Source organism: Spinacia oleracea, chromosome 1 (genome assembly GCF_020520425.1).
Source record: "Spinacia oleracea cultivar Varoflay chromosome 1, BTI_SOV_V1, whole genome shotgun sequence".
NCBI classification, from domain to species: domain Eukaryota; kingdom Viridiplantae; phylum Streptophyta; class Magnoliopsida; order Caryophyllales; family Amaranthaceae; genus Spinacia; species Spinacia oleracea.
Window position 1 is genome coordinate 101,277,321 of NC_079487.1, and position 19,273 is coordinate 101,296,593.

At 32.6% G+C, this 19,273-nt stretch overlaps 1 protein-coding gene and 1 long non-coding RNA gene across 7 annotated transcripts; one reads left to right on the plus strand and one right to left on the minus strand.

The window, feature by feature from the left end:
- The first annotated feature begins 4,095 nt into the window (after window positions 1-4,095).
- On the plus strand, window positions 4,096-13,050 carry LOC130468081 (uncharacterized). 6 transcript variants are annotated; one of them, XR_008928464.1, is made up of 8 exons: window positions 4,096-4,364; window positions 4,651-4,710; window positions 5,466-5,764; window positions 6,610-6,886; window positions 7,976-8,636; window positions 8,733-8,808; window positions 9,135-11,073; window positions 12,268-13,050. It is a non-coding gene; the product is annotated as an uncharacterized lncRNA (long non-coding RNA). The 6 variants fall into 6 exon arrangements; XR_008928465.1 differs by having other exon boundaries at window positions 4,097-4,364; window positions 9,135-9,346; window positions 9,845-13,050; XR_008928467.1 differs by having other exon boundaries at window positions 4,097-4,364; window positions 9,135-9,346; window positions 10,851-13,050.
- A 2,228-nt stretch (window positions 13,051-15,278) lies between these two features.
- LOC110803269 (auxin-responsive protein SAUR72) lies at window positions 15,279-16,028 on the minus strand. The gene has a single exon (XM_022008767.2). The coding sequence runs from the start codon at window positions 15,907-15,909 to the stop codon at window positions 15,502-15,504; it is 408 nt and encodes a 135-aa protein (XP_021864459.1). The 5' UTR covers window positions 15,910-16,028; the 3' UTR covers window positions 15,279-15,501.
- Between the last annotated feature and the right edge of the window lie 3,245 nt (window positions 16,029-19,273).

Genomic DNA, 19,273 nt, shown 5'->3' on the forward strand with positions numbered 1-19,273 from the left:
GACATGCAGGAATTTGCTTACCTAAATAGTTATACTTCATAGAAATTGAGGACTTCACTTATCTAAACCTTTTTAGATAAGTAAAAACTCAGATAGAAAATTAAATTTCTCATGATCAACCAAGCAAAACTAATAAACTATGCAACTTATACTTTAAAAAAAAGTCATTATATGAATTGGACATACTTATATCCACAAAACATTTTTGTTACTCTCCTGCATGAATAACCTTTTGAAATTTTCACTGTTTAGGACCTACATATTTTTTTTACCGTTTGGGACCTTATTTCCCTTTTCCGGTCAAGTTTAACTAGAGTATATTAAAATGTTAGGTCATTGGGTTAAAAAGGTTAAAGTAAATCCAAAGTTTGAGTACTAAGATTTTCCCTTTTCACCTTTCAGGACCTGAACTTTCTTTTTTCAGATCACCTTTTGAGAACTCATTCATATTTTCATGTAATTACAATTCAATTATTAAAGTTTCTAATCATTAACGTATAAGAAGCTCAAATTGAAATAATAGGCAACTTAATTCATAAACTTAGCTCATATAAAAATTGATTTGGGCATCTTAATTCTCAAATTTAGCCCATATATAAATTGTTTTGGGCATCAAATCCAAAGAGAAAAGAAGCAAATAATTATTTACAAGCTGATCGTATTTTATATATTAAGTTATGGTGGTCAATGATAGATCTTGAACAGTTTTACAAGGGGGGCAATAGAAAATTAAGCAATAGTGGAGTACGACATTTATACAATTATATAGAGTACTCAAATTTTTACAGGGGACGGTGGAACTAAAAATAAACTACGGAATTTTTTGCCTCGGGACCTAAGCTGTAAGAAAGATCCACCATAGATGGTATATAATCGCAATTATTTGTGGGTTGTTTGAAGAATATTAATTTTAAAAAAACACGCTGAAATAATAAAAATGGTCTGGTTAATTTTGAACGAATTCTGGTTTTAATCACAAGTTACTATATCATACTAGTTCTTGATATATTGTTTTATGAGAATAAAGACAATTGGATTATTGATGCCCATAATTCATGAGGTAGTAAAATGATTTATGCTTAACTCAATCAAAATTCATCAGCAATTTCCAAATTAAAATTTTTGACCTCAAATTTTCTATAACATATTCAAATCAGTTGTTATTGGATTACGTATTAAAGTTCAACAAGGTTTTATAAATGAGAAAGGATTTTCTATGAAATTTGGAGAAGAGTACTATGTAGTTTTAATTGTATGAAGGGGTTTGAAAAAGATGAATTATTATTATTATTATTAAATAATAACAGTTATTATTATTATTATTATTATTATTTAATAATTATTAATATTATTATTATAATTTATTAAGTCGAGTGCTAATTTATTTTATGTTTGCATTTTATTGCTTTTTTGTAAATAACATTGGTATGCGAAATATGGGAATAAGGTCCCAAAAGTTTTAAAAAATGTTCAGATCCTAAAAGGTGAAAAAATTTCAAAATGTTGGATTCTAACCTTTGGCTTATAACTTATTATTTGAGTGATAACATGGTTATCGGTGGGCTAAATTATGGTCAATTGGTCATAAAATGAAAATAAGGTCCCAAACAGTTAAAATAAAAGATATATGTCATAAATGGTGAATATTACATTGGACCTTAACCTTTAGCTTAACTCGATCTCTTTGTATAGGTTTTAAACTTTTCACATAATCAAAGTTTTCACATAAAGAGAGGTTTTTGCGGATCACTACAAAAACACAACTAAAATACGCCCTCACACATTGTTTGGGGTTTGTCATTTCGTGGGTCACTAGTCGCTAGTTTCTCCATCCCTTGACGAATAACTCATACTACAATCTGTGAGGCTCTGTCTCAAAATGATTTTTACACTTTTTATTTTAATCCGTTTTATAATTTTATTTACACTATTTTTTATTCTCTTTTTAATATGAAAATTTACTACATTACCATTTCTATCCCATAATATTCACAGTTTTCGAATCATTTTCTCTTATTTTATTCTTTTTTTTATACTCATCCACCTTTTTAAACATGTTCTCTTACTATCCATATTTTATTATATTCAACCAACTTTTCTACTTTTATCTTAATATTAATGTAAATAGTAACCGTAAAAATATTTATGAAACGGAGGTAGTATACTCAACATTCTCATGATTAATTAGAATTGGGCAAATTAAGTTGCGCACATGCGTTAGGTAATGTTGTAACAATTGAGGTTGACATGAGTGATTAAGGGTCTCTTGCTCCTTAACGTACCAAACTAATCATGCATTATAACATCCTAAAGTACATTCCATTCATATTCATATATTTTGTTAATTTTATTGATTATATAATTTAAATCAATTTGGCGATTTTTCAAAACTCGTTTAGCTCGAGTTAAACGAGTAACGAGCGAGCTCGAGCCGATATCGAGACAGTTGGATGCTTAACGAACAAAGCTCGAACAACATATTGCAAAGCTCGAGCAAAGTTCGAACAATTAAAATTCTTATCAAGTTTAGCTCAAATAAGGTAAATTCAAATCGGCTCGGTTCGTTTGCAGCCTTAATAGAGAACGGAAAATTAAGAAAAAGTAAAAATCAATATCCGGGGTGATCGTTACGCAAGGGGAGGAGTAAACAAGCACTCCCTCTGTCTCTTAGGGTGCGTTTGGTTCGCAAACTAGTATGGGGTTGGAATCAGGAATGATATCAAGGTGGTATGAGTTTGAAACTTGATTCTTAATACTATATGTTTGGTTTAATTTGGGGATGGGTTTTTTTTCCTTCTGTTTGATACGTAGAGTAAGGGTATGAGCCATACCCACCTCCCCTCTTAGGTTTCTAAACCCCATACCTTGGGGATTTGATGATGTATGGGTTTAAAGCTCTTAAAATTTCCAACCAAACATATGGTATGAGTTTAGACCATTCTAAACCCATACCTCATACCTATAATCTGAGAACCAAACGCCCCCTTAAAGTTTTCCCCCATGCACTTAAAAGTTTTTGTTAAATGGTGGTTGTTTGACATTGAGAATAGGTAAAAATAAAGGGACAATATGTTCTTATGTGATAGTAAAATTGTGATCCACGATAATTAATTTTAATACCATGTAACATTTTAAAATTGGTCAAAAAGGAAAATATCGCAAACAAGAATGGATAGATGAAGCACTTCGTAGTTAATTCACTTTATTAATCCCCTCCCGTTCTTAAAAGATTGCCCCATAAAGTAAAATTCAATTTATTTTTTTTGGTGTGATTGAGTCACAAGGCAATATAAATTACAAATGGGGGCGGGGGATTCGAACCTGTGACATATCGTATACAGACCCTCGGTCTTAACCACTAGGCCAAGACATCATTGGTCAATTTATTAATTTTTGTGTGTAAGAATTGCCTATGGATTGGCAATGTGGGTCCTTGAGAAGAGAGATAGAGAAAAAGCAAGTGAGAAAAGTTACTAAATAATGTATGGGGCAAAAAATGGAGACATCCAAAAAAAATATGCGGCAATATTTTAAGGGTGATGATAAATGACGTAAGTTGTGACAACATTTAATTGTCGCGATCCTACGTGTTGGATTCTAAATAGTACATATAGGCGACACGTAGGTCGGAGGTCATGCGTCATCAACATATTTTTACTATCAAAGAAATAATTTTACCATGAAAATATGTAAGTAGGACGGATAGTCGATACAAAGAAAGAAACAAATATTTATTATATTTATAATAAATTATAATATTAAGATTTTCCTAACTTTTAATAACATGTATAATATGTTATATATGTTAAATATTTTAGTTTCAAATTACATTGATGACACATGAACATGTCATGTTATCAATATTACATGATTTAAAGATCACAAGTTACGACGTTTATCATTTTCAATCTTGTAAAGACGAAAGGAGTAGCTTCTGCCATGCGTGAATGGAGTTTCTCAGTCCCGCCACCGAAATGAGCAAATCCTACAACCTTTAAAAGTGAGAACTTGGTTTTCACTATTCATGCAATAGTCTACTGACCAAAATGCCCTTAAACTTGCTTTTATTTTCGGATTCCCTCCTTCGTGCTTTCCTTCTCTTTTTCCTTTTCACCCCTGGTTCTTGGAAAACCCTAAGTCTTACTCCATTTCCGCCCCCATTTTCTCCCTCCTCCCCTTCTTCGATTTCCCCCATTGAAATTCTATCTTCCCTTTTCATCGTCTCTCCTGCAATTCATACTCCATAGATTTGCGAAGCTTTTCATCTTCCACAAAAATGGTGTCCGGTGGATCGATAGTGCCGCATCAACTTCACTTTCCGAAGCTCTCTCGTCTTTCCGTCTTCATTTTCGCTCTTTCTAATGGTAATCTATTATTCTTGTTCTTCAATTTCACATTTCTAATTCAATCTACTTCGATCATTATTTGTGATTTCTGCTTGTTTATTTCATATGATTTTTGTTTGCGTTTTGTTGATTTCATTATTTGCGTTATGTTGATTTCATCTGGAACATGCGTTTAATCTTCGTTTTCTTCGGGTGAAATTTGTTCTGATTTAGTTAGTTTATTGATTAATTGTTGCTTCTAAATTTATGCTTAGGTTCTAATTTATGATTTTAATTTTGATTTTAATTTATGATTTTGATTTAGTTACAAGATGTTTGTGATTCAAAAGCTGGTGCTGAACTTCTTGACTTGGATCTTCTCAAGGTAATTTCTCTCTCTTTTACTTATTTTCCGTTTCTTGAATTTAATTTAATTTTGTGTAAGAAATGGTTGGTGATTAGGGTTTTGTTTCGTGTGTGTAATATAAAGTTTTGATTTTTATAATGTATAGTTTGTTGGTTGTAGTGAGTATGATTGGGTGTGTCATTGTTTTTTCGATTGAAAAGAGATTTTGAGGGTGGGTTGGTTTATTGTTTGCAAAATCTCTTGGGATCAGTTTGTCTTTAGTGTATAAGGTTTTCATGCTTTTTAGCAATCTTAAGCTTCTTTGTTCCCTTATTAAGACACCAACTTCTTTGGGGGAGTCTTTAAGGTATACTTCAAATAACAAATCCCCATCTTATTAGTGTTATTAGTTTTTTTTAAAAAAATATTAGTTTTTCTGATTTAGTCATGGTTTCGATGATGTACTTTGATTCATAGTGTTCATATTGATGAATTTCTATTCTGGGTTTGACTTGCTTCAACTTAATGACTTACTTACTTAGCTGATTGAAAATTTGCAAATTTTGTATGAGAAAAGTGTAATCATTTGATTTCACATTTTGAGAAAAAAGTTTTTTGATTTATTTTTGGTTTATGTGTGTAATTATGTTGATCAGTCCTCAGATGATTGTAGAATATTATGATTAATAATTAGGGTATTTACAATGATTTAGATGATGGGTAAAATATAAAAGCTGAATTGCTTTGTCAATTGGAGTTATTAATAACTGATATTTATCTTATCTTGATCTTAGGTTGTTACTGGTCCATGAACTGTGATCATATGACATATCAAGATTTCTGCTGATGTTCTACTGTTGGAATTGTGCTTGTTTTTGAGAAAAAGTAAGAAAGAATTCACACCAAAATGGCAACTTATTACCCGAGTTCAAGTGGTCAGCTAGATGTCCTGTGAGCTTGGTGGATATGGAGATGTGGTTCTCGATGCATGCTGTCAAAATATTGTTTCTGATGATGAGATACGGCATCTTGCTGTTGAGATGTCAGTACGTCTTGTAACTTGTTTGCAGAAATATAACCCTCGTAGACCCTGGTATGTATTCCTTTTGTTTGCAACTTCTTGTATGAAATTATATGTTGTTTAGTTAGAATATAATTTAGAATAAAGGTAACAAGCATGGAGAACAATGTGATCAATGGATCTTGTGTCATGTAATATTTATTATCTGCTGATAGCTACGAAAGCTATCCTATCGGCATGATAGTTTTTCTAGATTCATGTTCGTTTAGATTAAATGCTATCAAGATTTCTGCCCAATTTGATGAGAATGACACTTTGTTTGCCTTTTTCTTTTCCCTAGGAGTATCAAGTTTTGACACCTTTGTGCTTCGGTTTATCTTTTACTTTATATATTTTTATGCAGTTTCTGTTGTGAAATGGCTGTGCCTAGAGATCTGTAATTAAACTCCTGAATTAAGTAACAAAGTCAATTAGTTGCCTTATTTCTCGTACGGTGCACTTGTACGAGCGTGAAAGTCCAAATAAGCTGATCCTTTTGAGTTTTGTGAAAGTCATGTACCTAGCATTTAAAATTAGATTTTGCTTAGAATTTTATTCAAACATGTAGATTTCTTGATGGTAAATTCCGTGGGAAAACTGATTGCACAATGACGCAAAAGGGATTTGTTAAAGCTACAAGCAATTGCAGGCTTGGAAAGAAAAATGACACCTTCACATTAGAGTTTGGTCTGCTATTTCATTCTCGCGCCCTTTCTGAATGGCTTCTGGTTTTTTCCGCCAGCAACATTAATGGCTTGTCTTGTATTTTATGTTGGACTAAGCACCAGCTGCATGTTAGTAATGATGCAGTTGTTAATTGTTGTTAGTAATGATGCATGTTACTTGAATGGAGTTAAATAATGTATCAGTATGAGCAGGCTGGAATGTCTAGCACACTTATCAAGTCCAAGTACCTCAAGGCAGCACAACTGTTGCTAGGCGAAGTTGTTAATGTTCGGGATGCTCTTAAGCGATCTGATTCTGGAAAAGAACAATCTCCAAGGAAGGTAGATGAAGGTTCCAAGGAAGTCTAAAGGCGGATCTCAAGCCGCTTCAGAAGCTAATGAGTCAGGCTCCTCCTCACAGGAACTATCTCCCGCAGAACGACAAGAATTGCAGAATAAGTTGGATAAGCTTCATTCCATGTTGGATTAGGTACGTTATCAATATCATTGAGCTGTTCTATACAATTATAGATTTTTTAATTGTTTAACCTGTGCGTGTGTTCATAGCTGGAGTATGCTAATGCATTATTTGTTCTATGGTCATATTTCATATTTTGCTCATTTCACTTTTTCTCAGAGCATATTCTTTTTTGTCTGTTGTGAGTTGTGACCTCTTGTATGGGTTTGTTTTTTATTTCAGATTTCAGAATTGTCTTTGATTGAGATCAATCATGTAGGGTTTTGTTCCGAAGGATTTTTCCGATGGACTAGCTACTTTTTCCCATGATTATTCGATGTTTTACTTATCTGGTATTTATGCTGAATTTGATTGTGTTTTGGACTTTGGTTCAGATATTTTATACTTTATAATTTCTGATGTCATTTAGGGTTAGGGTTTATGCAAGATTATGGGAATTTTGCGTGGTTTTAATTTGTATTTTGTGGATCTTGGTGATGTTTTTTGGTGTTCAATTTGTATTTTGTGCTGTTTATGTTTGCTTAGTTTGGAACCATAATGTAGAAACCCTATTTCTTGAAATCTTTGTTGTTGTTCAATTCGTCTTTCTGGATCATGTTTGTCTTGCTCGGTTCTAATTTCTTGATTTCTTTCCCGCTTAATCAAAGTGTAGTTTCAATTGGTTTATGGCATAAATTCTTAATTCATTGGTTTGTCACCTTAGTTAAGTATGTTGTGGCTTATACGTATTGGGTGCATTAGTATATCGAGTTTATGAACTCTCAATATGAAAATATAATCTCAATTGAGATTTGAGTCTTCATTTCACATAACCTGTTATCTATAGATCACAACAACAACTCGTATTGACCAGAAAACTTTACCCGTGGTTTAAATTTAGGTGTAACTGTTCTGGTGTTGCTGAGTCTGCTGCCTATAGTTGAAATTATACTGGTATTAGTGCAGGGCCATTAATAAAGTCACTCATTCTAATTGCACATTTGGGAAGGATATTTTGTCGTCTGTTTGGTTGCACAATCATGGTAGAAACGTGTTTAATATTAGTGGTAGTGTAGATATGTTAAACAGATTAATGAGGTGCTCTATATATTTTATATTCAGGGCGTACGATTGCGGATTTAATCATGAAGAAAGTGCCAAACATCAGTGGTAGGGAAGATATGTTCAGCAGTTTACCAGATGAATTGTTGATTCTTGTACTTTCTTTGCTTCCTACCGAGGATGCTGCTCCTATGTGTGTGTGGTGTCTAACCAAATGAAGCGTGTTTTCTCTTGGATTATGACCCTCAACTTCGATGACTCACATATATCTCATTGTTCTGAACATCTCTATGCAATTGAATGTATCCCCACTTTCTAGACTTTTTTGGATGTTCTCATCCACTTTCAAGGTATCGACTTCGCGTTGGCGCTGCCTTCGCTTCCAGATGCTTTCACGGTGATGAGGCTCATTTTTGTAAATCAACAATGTGTGGATCTCTTTTCTTTTTGAGGGAGTATATCTCTTTTCCGTTAAGCCGTTGTGGCCTCATGGAGCTTGACCTTCGCATTCAGTTGAGGGAACCAGGAGATTGTCAGCTGCCCGCAAAAATTTTCACATTTGAAATGTTAGAAGTGTTGAAGATGGATGTCAACCTTGGTCTCAAACAAGTTTCAAAAGTGTCACCCATTCATCTTCCTCGCTTGAAACTGCTCCACTTTCGGGCTTCTCTCAGTAATTCTGAGGATTTGTTCTTGATGTTCAAAGATGGATCATATTGGGGTAAGTGCTAACTTTACTTCTACAGTACAAACTACAAACATTACGGAAGTGTTAATTGTTCTGAAACTTAAGGGCTGTTATTTTTGTACTCTGCAGGGAGCCAGGGACCGTTGCTGGTGTTTATACTGGGATGGAGTACGGAATAAGAAGGACTCGTGGCACAAGCGTTTGGGTATGTTCTTCCCCGAATTAATCTATAAGTAATAATTATCTTTGCAATCTATTGATTTGATGGAGGAAATGATACTCTAATGCTGAGTAGAATGCAGTAAATATAAATTGATCATGAAACGATTCTTTAGCACTGATATGTACTGATCTTATTGATTAAAAAACGATCAATGTTAGAACCTATTTACTGAAAACTTTAAGAAAAAAATGTTAATGTATTTATATTCAAAACGTCCTTAGGTATGCCGAGTGGCGTATCACTGTTGAATTTATGGACAATATTTTTGAGTTTTGATATTAAGTATTTTTTTTATATAATGATACCAGGGATACTGGATCAAGCAGCCAGATGCCAATTCCTAATATGACAATAAGTTACGCACTTACGCTATCGTGCTTGTGGAGGAGATGAGCTGATTCGATTTCTTGGATTTATCATGTGGTGTTACATCTACAAAATTGCATCCCTTGACTCATCAACCACTCTCCTAGCTCTTAGATCTCCTTCTCTCCCCTTCTCTATGTTAAATCCTATTCAGGTATTTTTCTTCTTATTTTCTCTCGATTCCGAATTTTCTAGGTCTACTGGTCCAGGTATTTTTGTTTTGATTTTGTATGGGTTTTTTGTGTGTTTCGTGTTCTTATCTTCTCTCGATTCTTGGAATTTCTAGGTGTAGGTATTTAAAATTTGATTTTTAATGAGTTTTGGTGTTTCAATCTTCTCTCAATTTATGTATTTTTTAGGTCTAGGTATTAAAATTCCAATTTTTAGGGGTATTTGGTGTTTCCGAATCCTATCTTCTCTCAACCTCTGAAAATTTTCCAGGTCTATGTATTTCAATTTCGACTTTTTGGGGGTTTTTTGTGATTCAGATTCTAATTTATATACCTAACCCTAGAGCCGCTCCTTGTCAAACCTGGTAAATTTAGCGGCTCCACTGTCAAGCTTTACGCCATTGTTGTAGCCTCCACTATCAAGATTTTTTTGGTACAACTCGCTTCTTTTTTTAGTCATTATCTTTAGCTTTGTTGTTCAGGCACTTGATTGTTTCCCCCTTTTTAAGGAGACCGTCTTGGAAGTCAACCATGAACGCCTGTATCAAGTATTTCCTTTACTTTTACTGAAGCCCTTCAGGTTTATTCATGTTTTTCCGTAGGTGTAGTTATTGTAGGTGTAGTTAGATAAATGTTTTTTTTGTAGGCGTAATGTACAAAATATTTTATAGTATACAATGCTATGTTTTTTGTTTAGTTACAATGTATTATATAATTGATGGTGTTGATAGTGTTGTAGCCATAAGAAAGCTTCTCTAATTGCTTTAGTTTTTCCTTAGAAAGTTAGATTGTCCTGCATGCCATTGATGTTGGTAGCTGGGAAATTTCTGTAATTTAGTATTCTGTTTGAAGTTAACACTTCATTTGTTTATAGTTTACACCTTTGATTAAATAATTTATAAATTATAATTTCATTGTAAGTGTATAATGATACACGGAGTATTAGATGTGCTAAATTGTTTATCTGGTTGACCTATTGATTTAATTAGGTTAAAATATTAGTAATTTCCTAAATTTGATTGATTGCACAAAACCCTTACAGAGAAATCATAGAAATCGAGTAAGAAAATAAGAAAGTGGGTTAGATCATTATGCAGTACTTTGATAATACTTATGAAGTTATGAGTGCAGTTAATCTATATTGTATAATAATTTCTGTAATTTAAATTTTTTAGTTTCAGTTTATTTTTCTTCTATAATATAAAGTTATAAAGACTGTATTACGTATGTTATATAAAAAATAGGCTTAGGGTGGGTTTTTTTTTTTTTTTTTTTAAATCTTAATCTTCACTTTCGTAGATAACAAAAAGTAGTTATTTGTTTTCAGTTTCTTATGTTGTCATTATTTCAGTTTTACTTGCTTAAAGATGCAATAGATTATTATCTTTAATTTTGTAATTGAGAACCACTACATTTGAAGAAATGTTCAACCTTTGACATTGTATTTCATTTCATGTTGATTTTGATGTATGTCAATCTTATCTTGAGCATGTTGGACCTTCAGCAATGGTTTCAAATCCGTCGTACCATGAAACTCGCTACCAACATTAGATAATCTTGATCTGGGTGTAATTAAGAGCCTACCTTCAGAGTTGTTTTCAGAGATTAATGATATATATGCATGGAAAGAAGTTGACTGATCTCATCTCAAAACTCAAAGGCAAAGCTGACTTTCGTAGTCGCTGTGCTATGCCTATGAAGGAAGTTGAAGGTAACAATCTGTCTAGATGTATCTGAAGATTCCCATAGTACTATCTGACATCAATGATTATTTAGTTGAACTCCTCAAGAACATGAAGTTCGTGCTTTATAACATTATTGCCAAGGATAAGCTAGCTGACTTTCTTGTTGCCGACACTTAAACGATGCTTATCATAAGAGTCATTTTGTAGTTTTGCTTCTTTATTTAATCTCTTCACATATTGATCATTCAAGTATAAATTCACAGCAGGCAAAAAAAATATAATGTTGCATCAGAATAACAGCCTTTAAGGGTGTGGTGATATAAGGACTAATTATGTCATACTTTATATATGATAGGGTTTGTTATAGAACAAGGGTTGCATGTTAGAACAAACATTAAATGCTTATACTTATGAGTGCAAGGGATGAGTGTTGCATATTAGAAAATCCTGAAAAATAATTGTTAAGAAATTCTCTTTGAAACGTACTTCATGACTTCTGTTTGTCTTCTGAAGTTCTTTTCAACCATCTTCCCATAAAGGATCGGAGAAACTTTCTTGTTCTTTTCAACCATCTTCCCATAAAGGATCGGAGAAACTTTCTTACTACTTTTTTTATCTGGTTTAGACATATTTTTATTAAAATAAATCTTTTATGGATTTTCGGATTTTTGTCATAAGATTTGGAAGAAAGGGACGAATTATCTTTATATTAAAGTTTGTAACTATGATTTGTAAGATCAACTGCTGAATGCTTTCTCTAAAGATAGTGTGACAGAAAAACTGTCTTGGGCGATAGTTCTTCAATACAAAATTTTAAAAAATATAATGTTCTCCCCCTGAATTAATGCCTTAAAAATAAGAAGGGAACCAAGGGATTGTCCTGACTCCTGGGTTTTGTTCCATCTTGGAAGGTTCTTTCTTTTGGCTTTTACTTGCAGTCCCAGGGTTTGATGATAAAAGCATTACTGATCTTGTTTCTCCGTGTTCAATTTTTCTGAATAGCTGATGTTAGCAGTTAGCTTTTTTAGCTTGTTACGTATGTTGGTGGTGTCGATGATGGCATTGGTACCTAAGACTTGTATTCCAAATTTCAACCATTTGTTCTATATTTCTTGTGCTCCCATGTATTGCTGACATTGGCTTTTATCTATGTTGTGATTGTGACATATGCTAACTATTTCCTTGTTATTTTTAACATGCCACACCTGTATTATTGAAAGCTATGGAGGACACTCGCAGCTGCTGTAAGGTAAAGGCTTCCTCATTGAAATTCTTATTATGTTAGGCAGTAGGCACTGATCTCTTCATTTCACTTGTTTTTGGAGTTGGAAATTTCTGTATTGATCATACACTTTAGAAGCTATAAGTAGATTTGGTAAATTAAACTATCAATCTGGAGGGGTTTTGTTACCATTGGTGTTTGTGTATCAAATGAGCTCGAATTCCAGCGTGTACGTTGCAGTCTTCCACTCTCTCCTCACCGGGCTTTTGTGCATGGCCCTTATCCTCGTTGCTAGAGACTATTTTGCCCGTTATTTACACTGACGGCAAGGAATTGCAACAAGCAACTGCTAAATTATCCTGGCTTCTTGGTGTGACAATGGTTCTTAACAGTGTTCAGCCTGTCGTTTTTTGCAATTCCTGCTATGTTTTTGCCTTTTTTTCCTTTTTATCGACGTGCAACTGATAGATACTCTCTTAAACACCCTGTACTTGAGTACTTCATAGTTCCGTAATTAGTTTCTATATGGTAGTTGTAGGAGTTGACATTGGAGGGGGTGACAAGCAACTGTGGCAATTATAAATGTGGTCTGCTATTATGCTTTTGAGCTACCTCTTGGATACATTATCGGCTATGTAGCAAAATTTTGGTGTAATGGTACTGAATATTATATATTCCTTTCCATTTGTAATTTTGGAGTAATAGGACTGAATATATATTGAATATAAGGTACTGAATGTATATATTCCTTTCCATTTGTACTTAAGATTATAGTTCCTCAGATCCCTTTTTCTTAAATATGGACCCATCAATGACAAGGCTTACGGGCCAGCATGCTTGAAGTATTTTCTGTTTTTAGTTAGGAAGAATGCATTTTGAGTTTAGAATGAGATATCTTCACTTCTACTTCGCAACAATATAGTTTATAAGTTTAAGTGATTAACTCTTGTTGATTTTTTTTATTCGTCCTTGCTTTTAGGTGTAATAATAAATTAACTTGATCAATATCAAAAGAAATTATTAAGTTGATGATTTCAGTATTTATCTATATGCACATTATGAAAAATTGAATTACTTTAGTCAATGGTTTTTCGATCAATTTACAACAACACATATGGACATGTGGTATGTCATATGGGGATCTGACGGTAAAAATATTATGCCACAGATGTTCAATTCACCATTACCAGATGTTATTGTTGTCTCTTGAGTTGATACTTATTAAGTTATCTAGATGTGCAGGTCCAAACAAGTCATTTAGCCTTTTAGGTTATGTTAAGTTAGATATCTCTACTCTCTGACTTGTCACAAGTAATGGTTGTCAAATTCTATGTAAAGGAGTGTCAGAATGAAAAGTTGTCTTGTAAATTTTATTATTGTAATTATAGCTAAATATTATATGATTTGAAATATACTTTTTTGTAACAATGTGTTAAAAGAAAAATATGTAGCCTTTTTAATAAAGTACTTATATTTTACTACGTCCTATTTTTTTTTTAGCAAATATCAAACAATTGTATTACATAAGCATTTATTATAGCTAATACTTGTGTTAAATAAAAATTAGAATTACATTAACCGACTACAAGTGAGATACTTTAGCTAAAATATTTAAGTTATTAATTTCACTAATTATATTTTACTATCTTGGGGGACCGTGCGCTATCGCGCACGGGCCAACAACTAGTATCAGTAAAAGTTGACAATCTGTATAAAAAATCCGTACAAGTAAGAAAAGTGGCACTATTGATAACATTTCCTGCGCAATTTCCGTACCTTAAATAAAATCAAAGCCGTAGCGTCTCATAATAGTCACATTCCCTACCCGTGTTCACAACTCACGACGCTTCTCCCCTCTTATTTTATCCTTTTATTGACAGTCCGCAATTTACTTTTTTTTATATTATTCCGATTTGTTTCATCTATACTTAGCTGGTCCATCTTCTTCAATTATTCCATTTTTTATTTTATTTCATTTATCTAATCCCTCAATTAATAATTGAAACATAAACTTCTTGTTCTTCCTTCCCCGCAATCTTTTCGCATCGTTTACATTACAAATCAAGGATTAGTTTGTTCTCTTCCTCTGATCGGGTTTGATTTTAGTCCTAGTTTCATCTGAATATTTTCTATTAGTGTTTTTTTTGTCAAAAACTTTTGTGTGTCCCCCGATCTACGGTATTTTAACATACATCTAAATATAAAAGTGAACCAGATCAAAGATATAAGTGACCTTATTCGAGAACTAAAGTTATCTTACTCAAGGATAAATGTGACCCTAACCATTGAAAAAATGCGACCCTAACAATAAAAAATGAAGCGCCCTGATCAAGAGTGATATGCTTTTACAAGTTATAACTGTGACTAATACAACACCAACAATGAAAATTTACACCAATACACAAGTGTAATATAGGTAGTAGGCTACGTAGAGTTTGACAGAAAACTTATAGCATCAATAAGGGTAACTAAAAGATTATAACAGATGCGGATAACCTTTCTCTTTTATATTATCGTAGATCGGCCTTGTGTAATATGATGTTTCTAATATGGTGTAATAAACAATGAGAATAAGATGAATCGAGAACAAAGGCAAATCAGCCAAATCTGCAACAATTAATTAAACCCACAAAAATGGAAAGAAAATTTAAGACTTTAATTATTACTACGTACGGAGTAGTTAATTAAGTTAATTTTCTCATCTTTCAAACGTAGCTTTGTACTATATCTAACTCTTGATTTTGAGTAGTACCGTAAGTTTGAAATTGAAACGGCTATTTACTTGTGGTTGGTAGGTAATTTTTAAGTCATATTCATTGAGAAAGAAATACCCAAACAAAATATGTCACTTATTGTACACCCATTTGTTTCAAATCTGTCCCTAAAATGTCATGGACCAATATTTTAGAGAGTGCTCTAATGCGGGGGTTGATGAATGCCGGGGACAATTAATCTTCACATTTACCAACTGCTAAAATTAACCCGTTGAACTAATAAACGGTAACATACTTTGTAAGTAAAAAAGAACAAATTCCATTGCTGCTTTTCTGCTAAAATCAAAGGGATTTATATCTTCAAACCCCTCAAAAACAAAAGGAAAACATTCCTCTTTTAAACTCCTTTAATCTCTATATTTACACAGGAAACACAAAAAAAAAACAGATCTAACTTACCAAGATCTAAGACTCTATATGTATATTTTTAATTTTCCCCGAAAAAAATAGAGTAATTGCTAGAAAAAGACTACATCATCAAAAGAGTTGATTAAATCCTGAACGTCGGAAGAAACATCACGACCACGACGAAGAGCTTCAAGAACACGCTCAAAAACAAGGACGTTACAAGGGATCCGAAGCGCGCCCTTTTGTTCATACCCGTATTCTTGTGCGGATTTATTCAGTAGTTTCATAAAAACCGGGTGGTTCATTAGATCGGCGCTTACTACATACCTTTCCATCTCCTCACCCACGTACACCGGCACGTGTCCTGATGGAACAGAACGCCGCCGTGTCCCTGGTGGTGGTTTACGTGATAGGCTTCTGCGGCGCGGTAGACGGGGGGAGGTGATAGAGTCGGAGCGGAGGAGGGAGTATGAGGATGAGTCGGCTACTTTGGATAACCTTCGGATTAATTGCTTCATTGTTTTTTAGAGAGAGGAATGGAAGAGGAGAGAGAGAGAATGAGAGATTGGTGAAGAGAGAAAGAGTGTGTGGGGGAATAATGTGACGGAGGAGTGAGGGCGTGAGGGTAAGGAGCCAACAGCCAAGGAGGCGTTTAAATAAGCAGGATATTTGGTACTTCTGGATTTTTGTTATTTTTTTAATTTAAGGATCAAGAAAATGAATATTTTGAGAATACAAAAAGGAATATTAATCAAATAAAAGGAAAAAGAGTTTTTAAGCTTTTAACGATTACTCTCTCTGTTTACTAAAAATGGTTGAGAAATATCGTGTGAGTATTGTTTGATTATTTAATATAGTACTCCGTAAGTATTATCTCCGTCTCGTAATACTCGCAACGATTTGACTGGATACACTTGTCAATGCATAACTTTGACCATTAATATTTTCAATTATATATTATAAGAACTTATAAAATATTAATATTTTGAAAATATATATTAAGATGAATCGAACAATATATTACTCCGTATATGCTAACACTTATTTTCATATACTATGAATAAAATAGGGTCAAAGTAAATTATGTAAATAATGCAAAAAATCAAACCGTTACGAGTATTCCGAGACGGAGGGAGTATTTTAATAGTATTCACTTAATTGCCCGATATGAGGTATGAGTTTTAAATAAGTAAACATGTACTGAGTGTTTGTTTAAGAAAATTTCAATCATAAACTCATATCTTAAATCTATAAGGGATGGTTAGAAACCCAAATAGAAGAGAGAAAGATTAATACGAAGTATTATTAGGGGAACATGAGTACGTAGAAATAGATACGAAGTATAATCTTTTAATGCTAGAAGTAATTTAGTGAAAAAATCCAGCTATAAAAGTATACTAGTTATTGGGCTCGGGCGATGCCCCGGTTTATTACATTAAAAACATTCACATTTTACTTATATATATTTATATATATATTTATATTTATTTTGCAATGATAACATGAACACATATAATAGCCTAGTGGTAAAGACTTTATTGTTTAAACTCAAGGTTAAGGGTTCAAAACTTACGCAAACCACGTTTGATATTTTTTTAATGTATATGAATATTACATGGAGCGAATGATCAATAAGAAGAGCGCCACGTGTCACATAAACTTTCTTATAAACGTCTTTTAATATATAGTATAGATAGATAGATAGATTATATCATGTGGTGCTCTCCTCCTTCGATTCGACATATTTCCTCCGTTCCGAAAATATCGCACTATGGTTGACTTTTACTCCTCTAACCATTACTTTGACTCTTAATATCTCAAATCGCGTGCAAGTAAAAATTATACTCCGTAAAAAAATAATATTTAGAAAATATATATCGATATGAATCCAACATGACCCCATATGACTAAAATTTCCTTACGTACAAATCACAAATAATGGCCAAAATCGTAGTGTGAATAGTGTAAAAAACAAATGGTGCGATATTTCCAGAACGGAGGAAGTATGTCATTTCATATATGCCGAATCTAAGACCTCACGATTTGAACATAAATGACTTATTGAGTTTGTTATTTTATGGTACGTGTTATATTTTGCAAATAAAATATGTTGTTTAAACGATAATAAAACAAGAACAATTATTGTAAAAAAAATGGAAATTAAATAAGAATATTTTGCAAAAGACATAGTTACAGTTATCCAAATAATAACTTGAACATCATACGAGCTAAATATTAGTTGTAAATTAAAAATTGTATTAAAAAGTCGGGATTACCTAGCTCGTGTGTCTTTAACTATCTATCTCGAGCTAAGCTAAAGCAAAAAAGATATGGAATAATAATTTTTGTTCTATGCCAAAAGTCCAAATAAAATTCAGTTTATACAGTAATTAAAATTTGCTAAAATACTACTCATTCCGTCCCTAAGAAATTATGCATAGAACAACCTTCAATTTCCTACTCTAATAATATTTAAGGCTCCGTTTGGTAGGGCGTAAAATGTTTTCATGGAAAACGATTTTCCCCTATTCAATCATTTTACGTTGTTTGGTTGGGTAAGGGATGAAAAACAATTTTCCATAACTCCCTTAAAGGTGGAAAGTCCTTTTCCATTGGAAATGGAGGGAAACCAATTTTCCTTCTTTCCTCCTTACCTCCCTCTCCTTTCTTCCCTCAATCTTCACCATCTTCTCCCATTTTCTTTTAAGGTACCAAACAAAGGAAAACTAGTTTGGAATTGTGTTTTTCCTTAAAAAATGTTTTCCAAGGAAAATCATTTTCCAATTAAAATGTTTTACGCCTCACCAAACGGAGCCTAAGTGCAAAATGAACACATCAAAAAAAAATTATTAAATAACGTATGTGATAACAAAAAGAAAAACACAAAAAAAAAAAAAAAAAAACGAGACAATATTTGTAGGAACGTTGGAAACTTTGCTCGAGACTTATGACTTCAAAAAACAGGAATTATTCCACCTAATAAAAAAGATTACGATCTAAAAACATGTGCGAATATTATTTGAGACCCTTTTTTCCCCATTTCCATTTTATTTTTTATCTCTTTATTTTTGTTTTTGAAGGGTAAGATTATTCATCACGTGATGAATTTAATGATACAAATAGTCTATGGTTTGCATAACAAAAATTCAAATAGTGTTATTGGAGAAGAGTTTTATTGGATAGTTTATTATAAAATTAAGAATTTAAAATAAATAAATTGAGATGGGTTAAAATAGAATAGAGAGGGGAAGGGGGGTCATTAAAAGGTTATGAAGAATGAAGAGAAAGAGGGGAGATCATACAGGTTGGCATTCTTGAGAGGTGAATTGTATTTGAATAATTGAATGGAATTAAAACAACAGTATTTTTGACGAGAGTATAGTAATGGTCACTTGTTAAACTTCATCTACTATTTGTTTTTGTTCATTTATTAAAATTTCGTCTACTATTTATTTTTGGCAGAACTTCTTTATTTAAATTTTATAAGTTTGGAAAGTTATTTTCTTTATTAATTATTGTAATCCTTAAAAAAGTATGATGTATAAAATATGACAAGGGCTAACAAGATTCGATTTGGGCACTCTTTAAAGGAAAAAAAAAAACATATAAAATAAATTATAAGTTAAATTAAGGTTGGATACGTCTTTTCATCTTAAAAAAAGTTGTTTTTCAAGTCTAACAAATTGATACAACTATACAGGTTTGAATAAGTTATAAAAAGTTTTAATAAATTTATACTTTGAAGTATATAACGACGCTTCTCGCTTTTAAGTTGTTATCATGTACAATAAGTTTCAATAAGCTATAATAAGTTCCAAAAAGTTTGGATAAGACCATTACAAATAATTTCAAGAGATTTTTTAAGAATAGAACGCTCCATTA

Excerpts from the sequence above, each read along its gene's own strand:
- LOC110803269 (XM_022008767.2), bottom strand. The coding sequence starts at position 15,909 with ATGAAGCAATTAATCCGAAGGTTATCCAAAGTAGCCGACTCATCCTCA.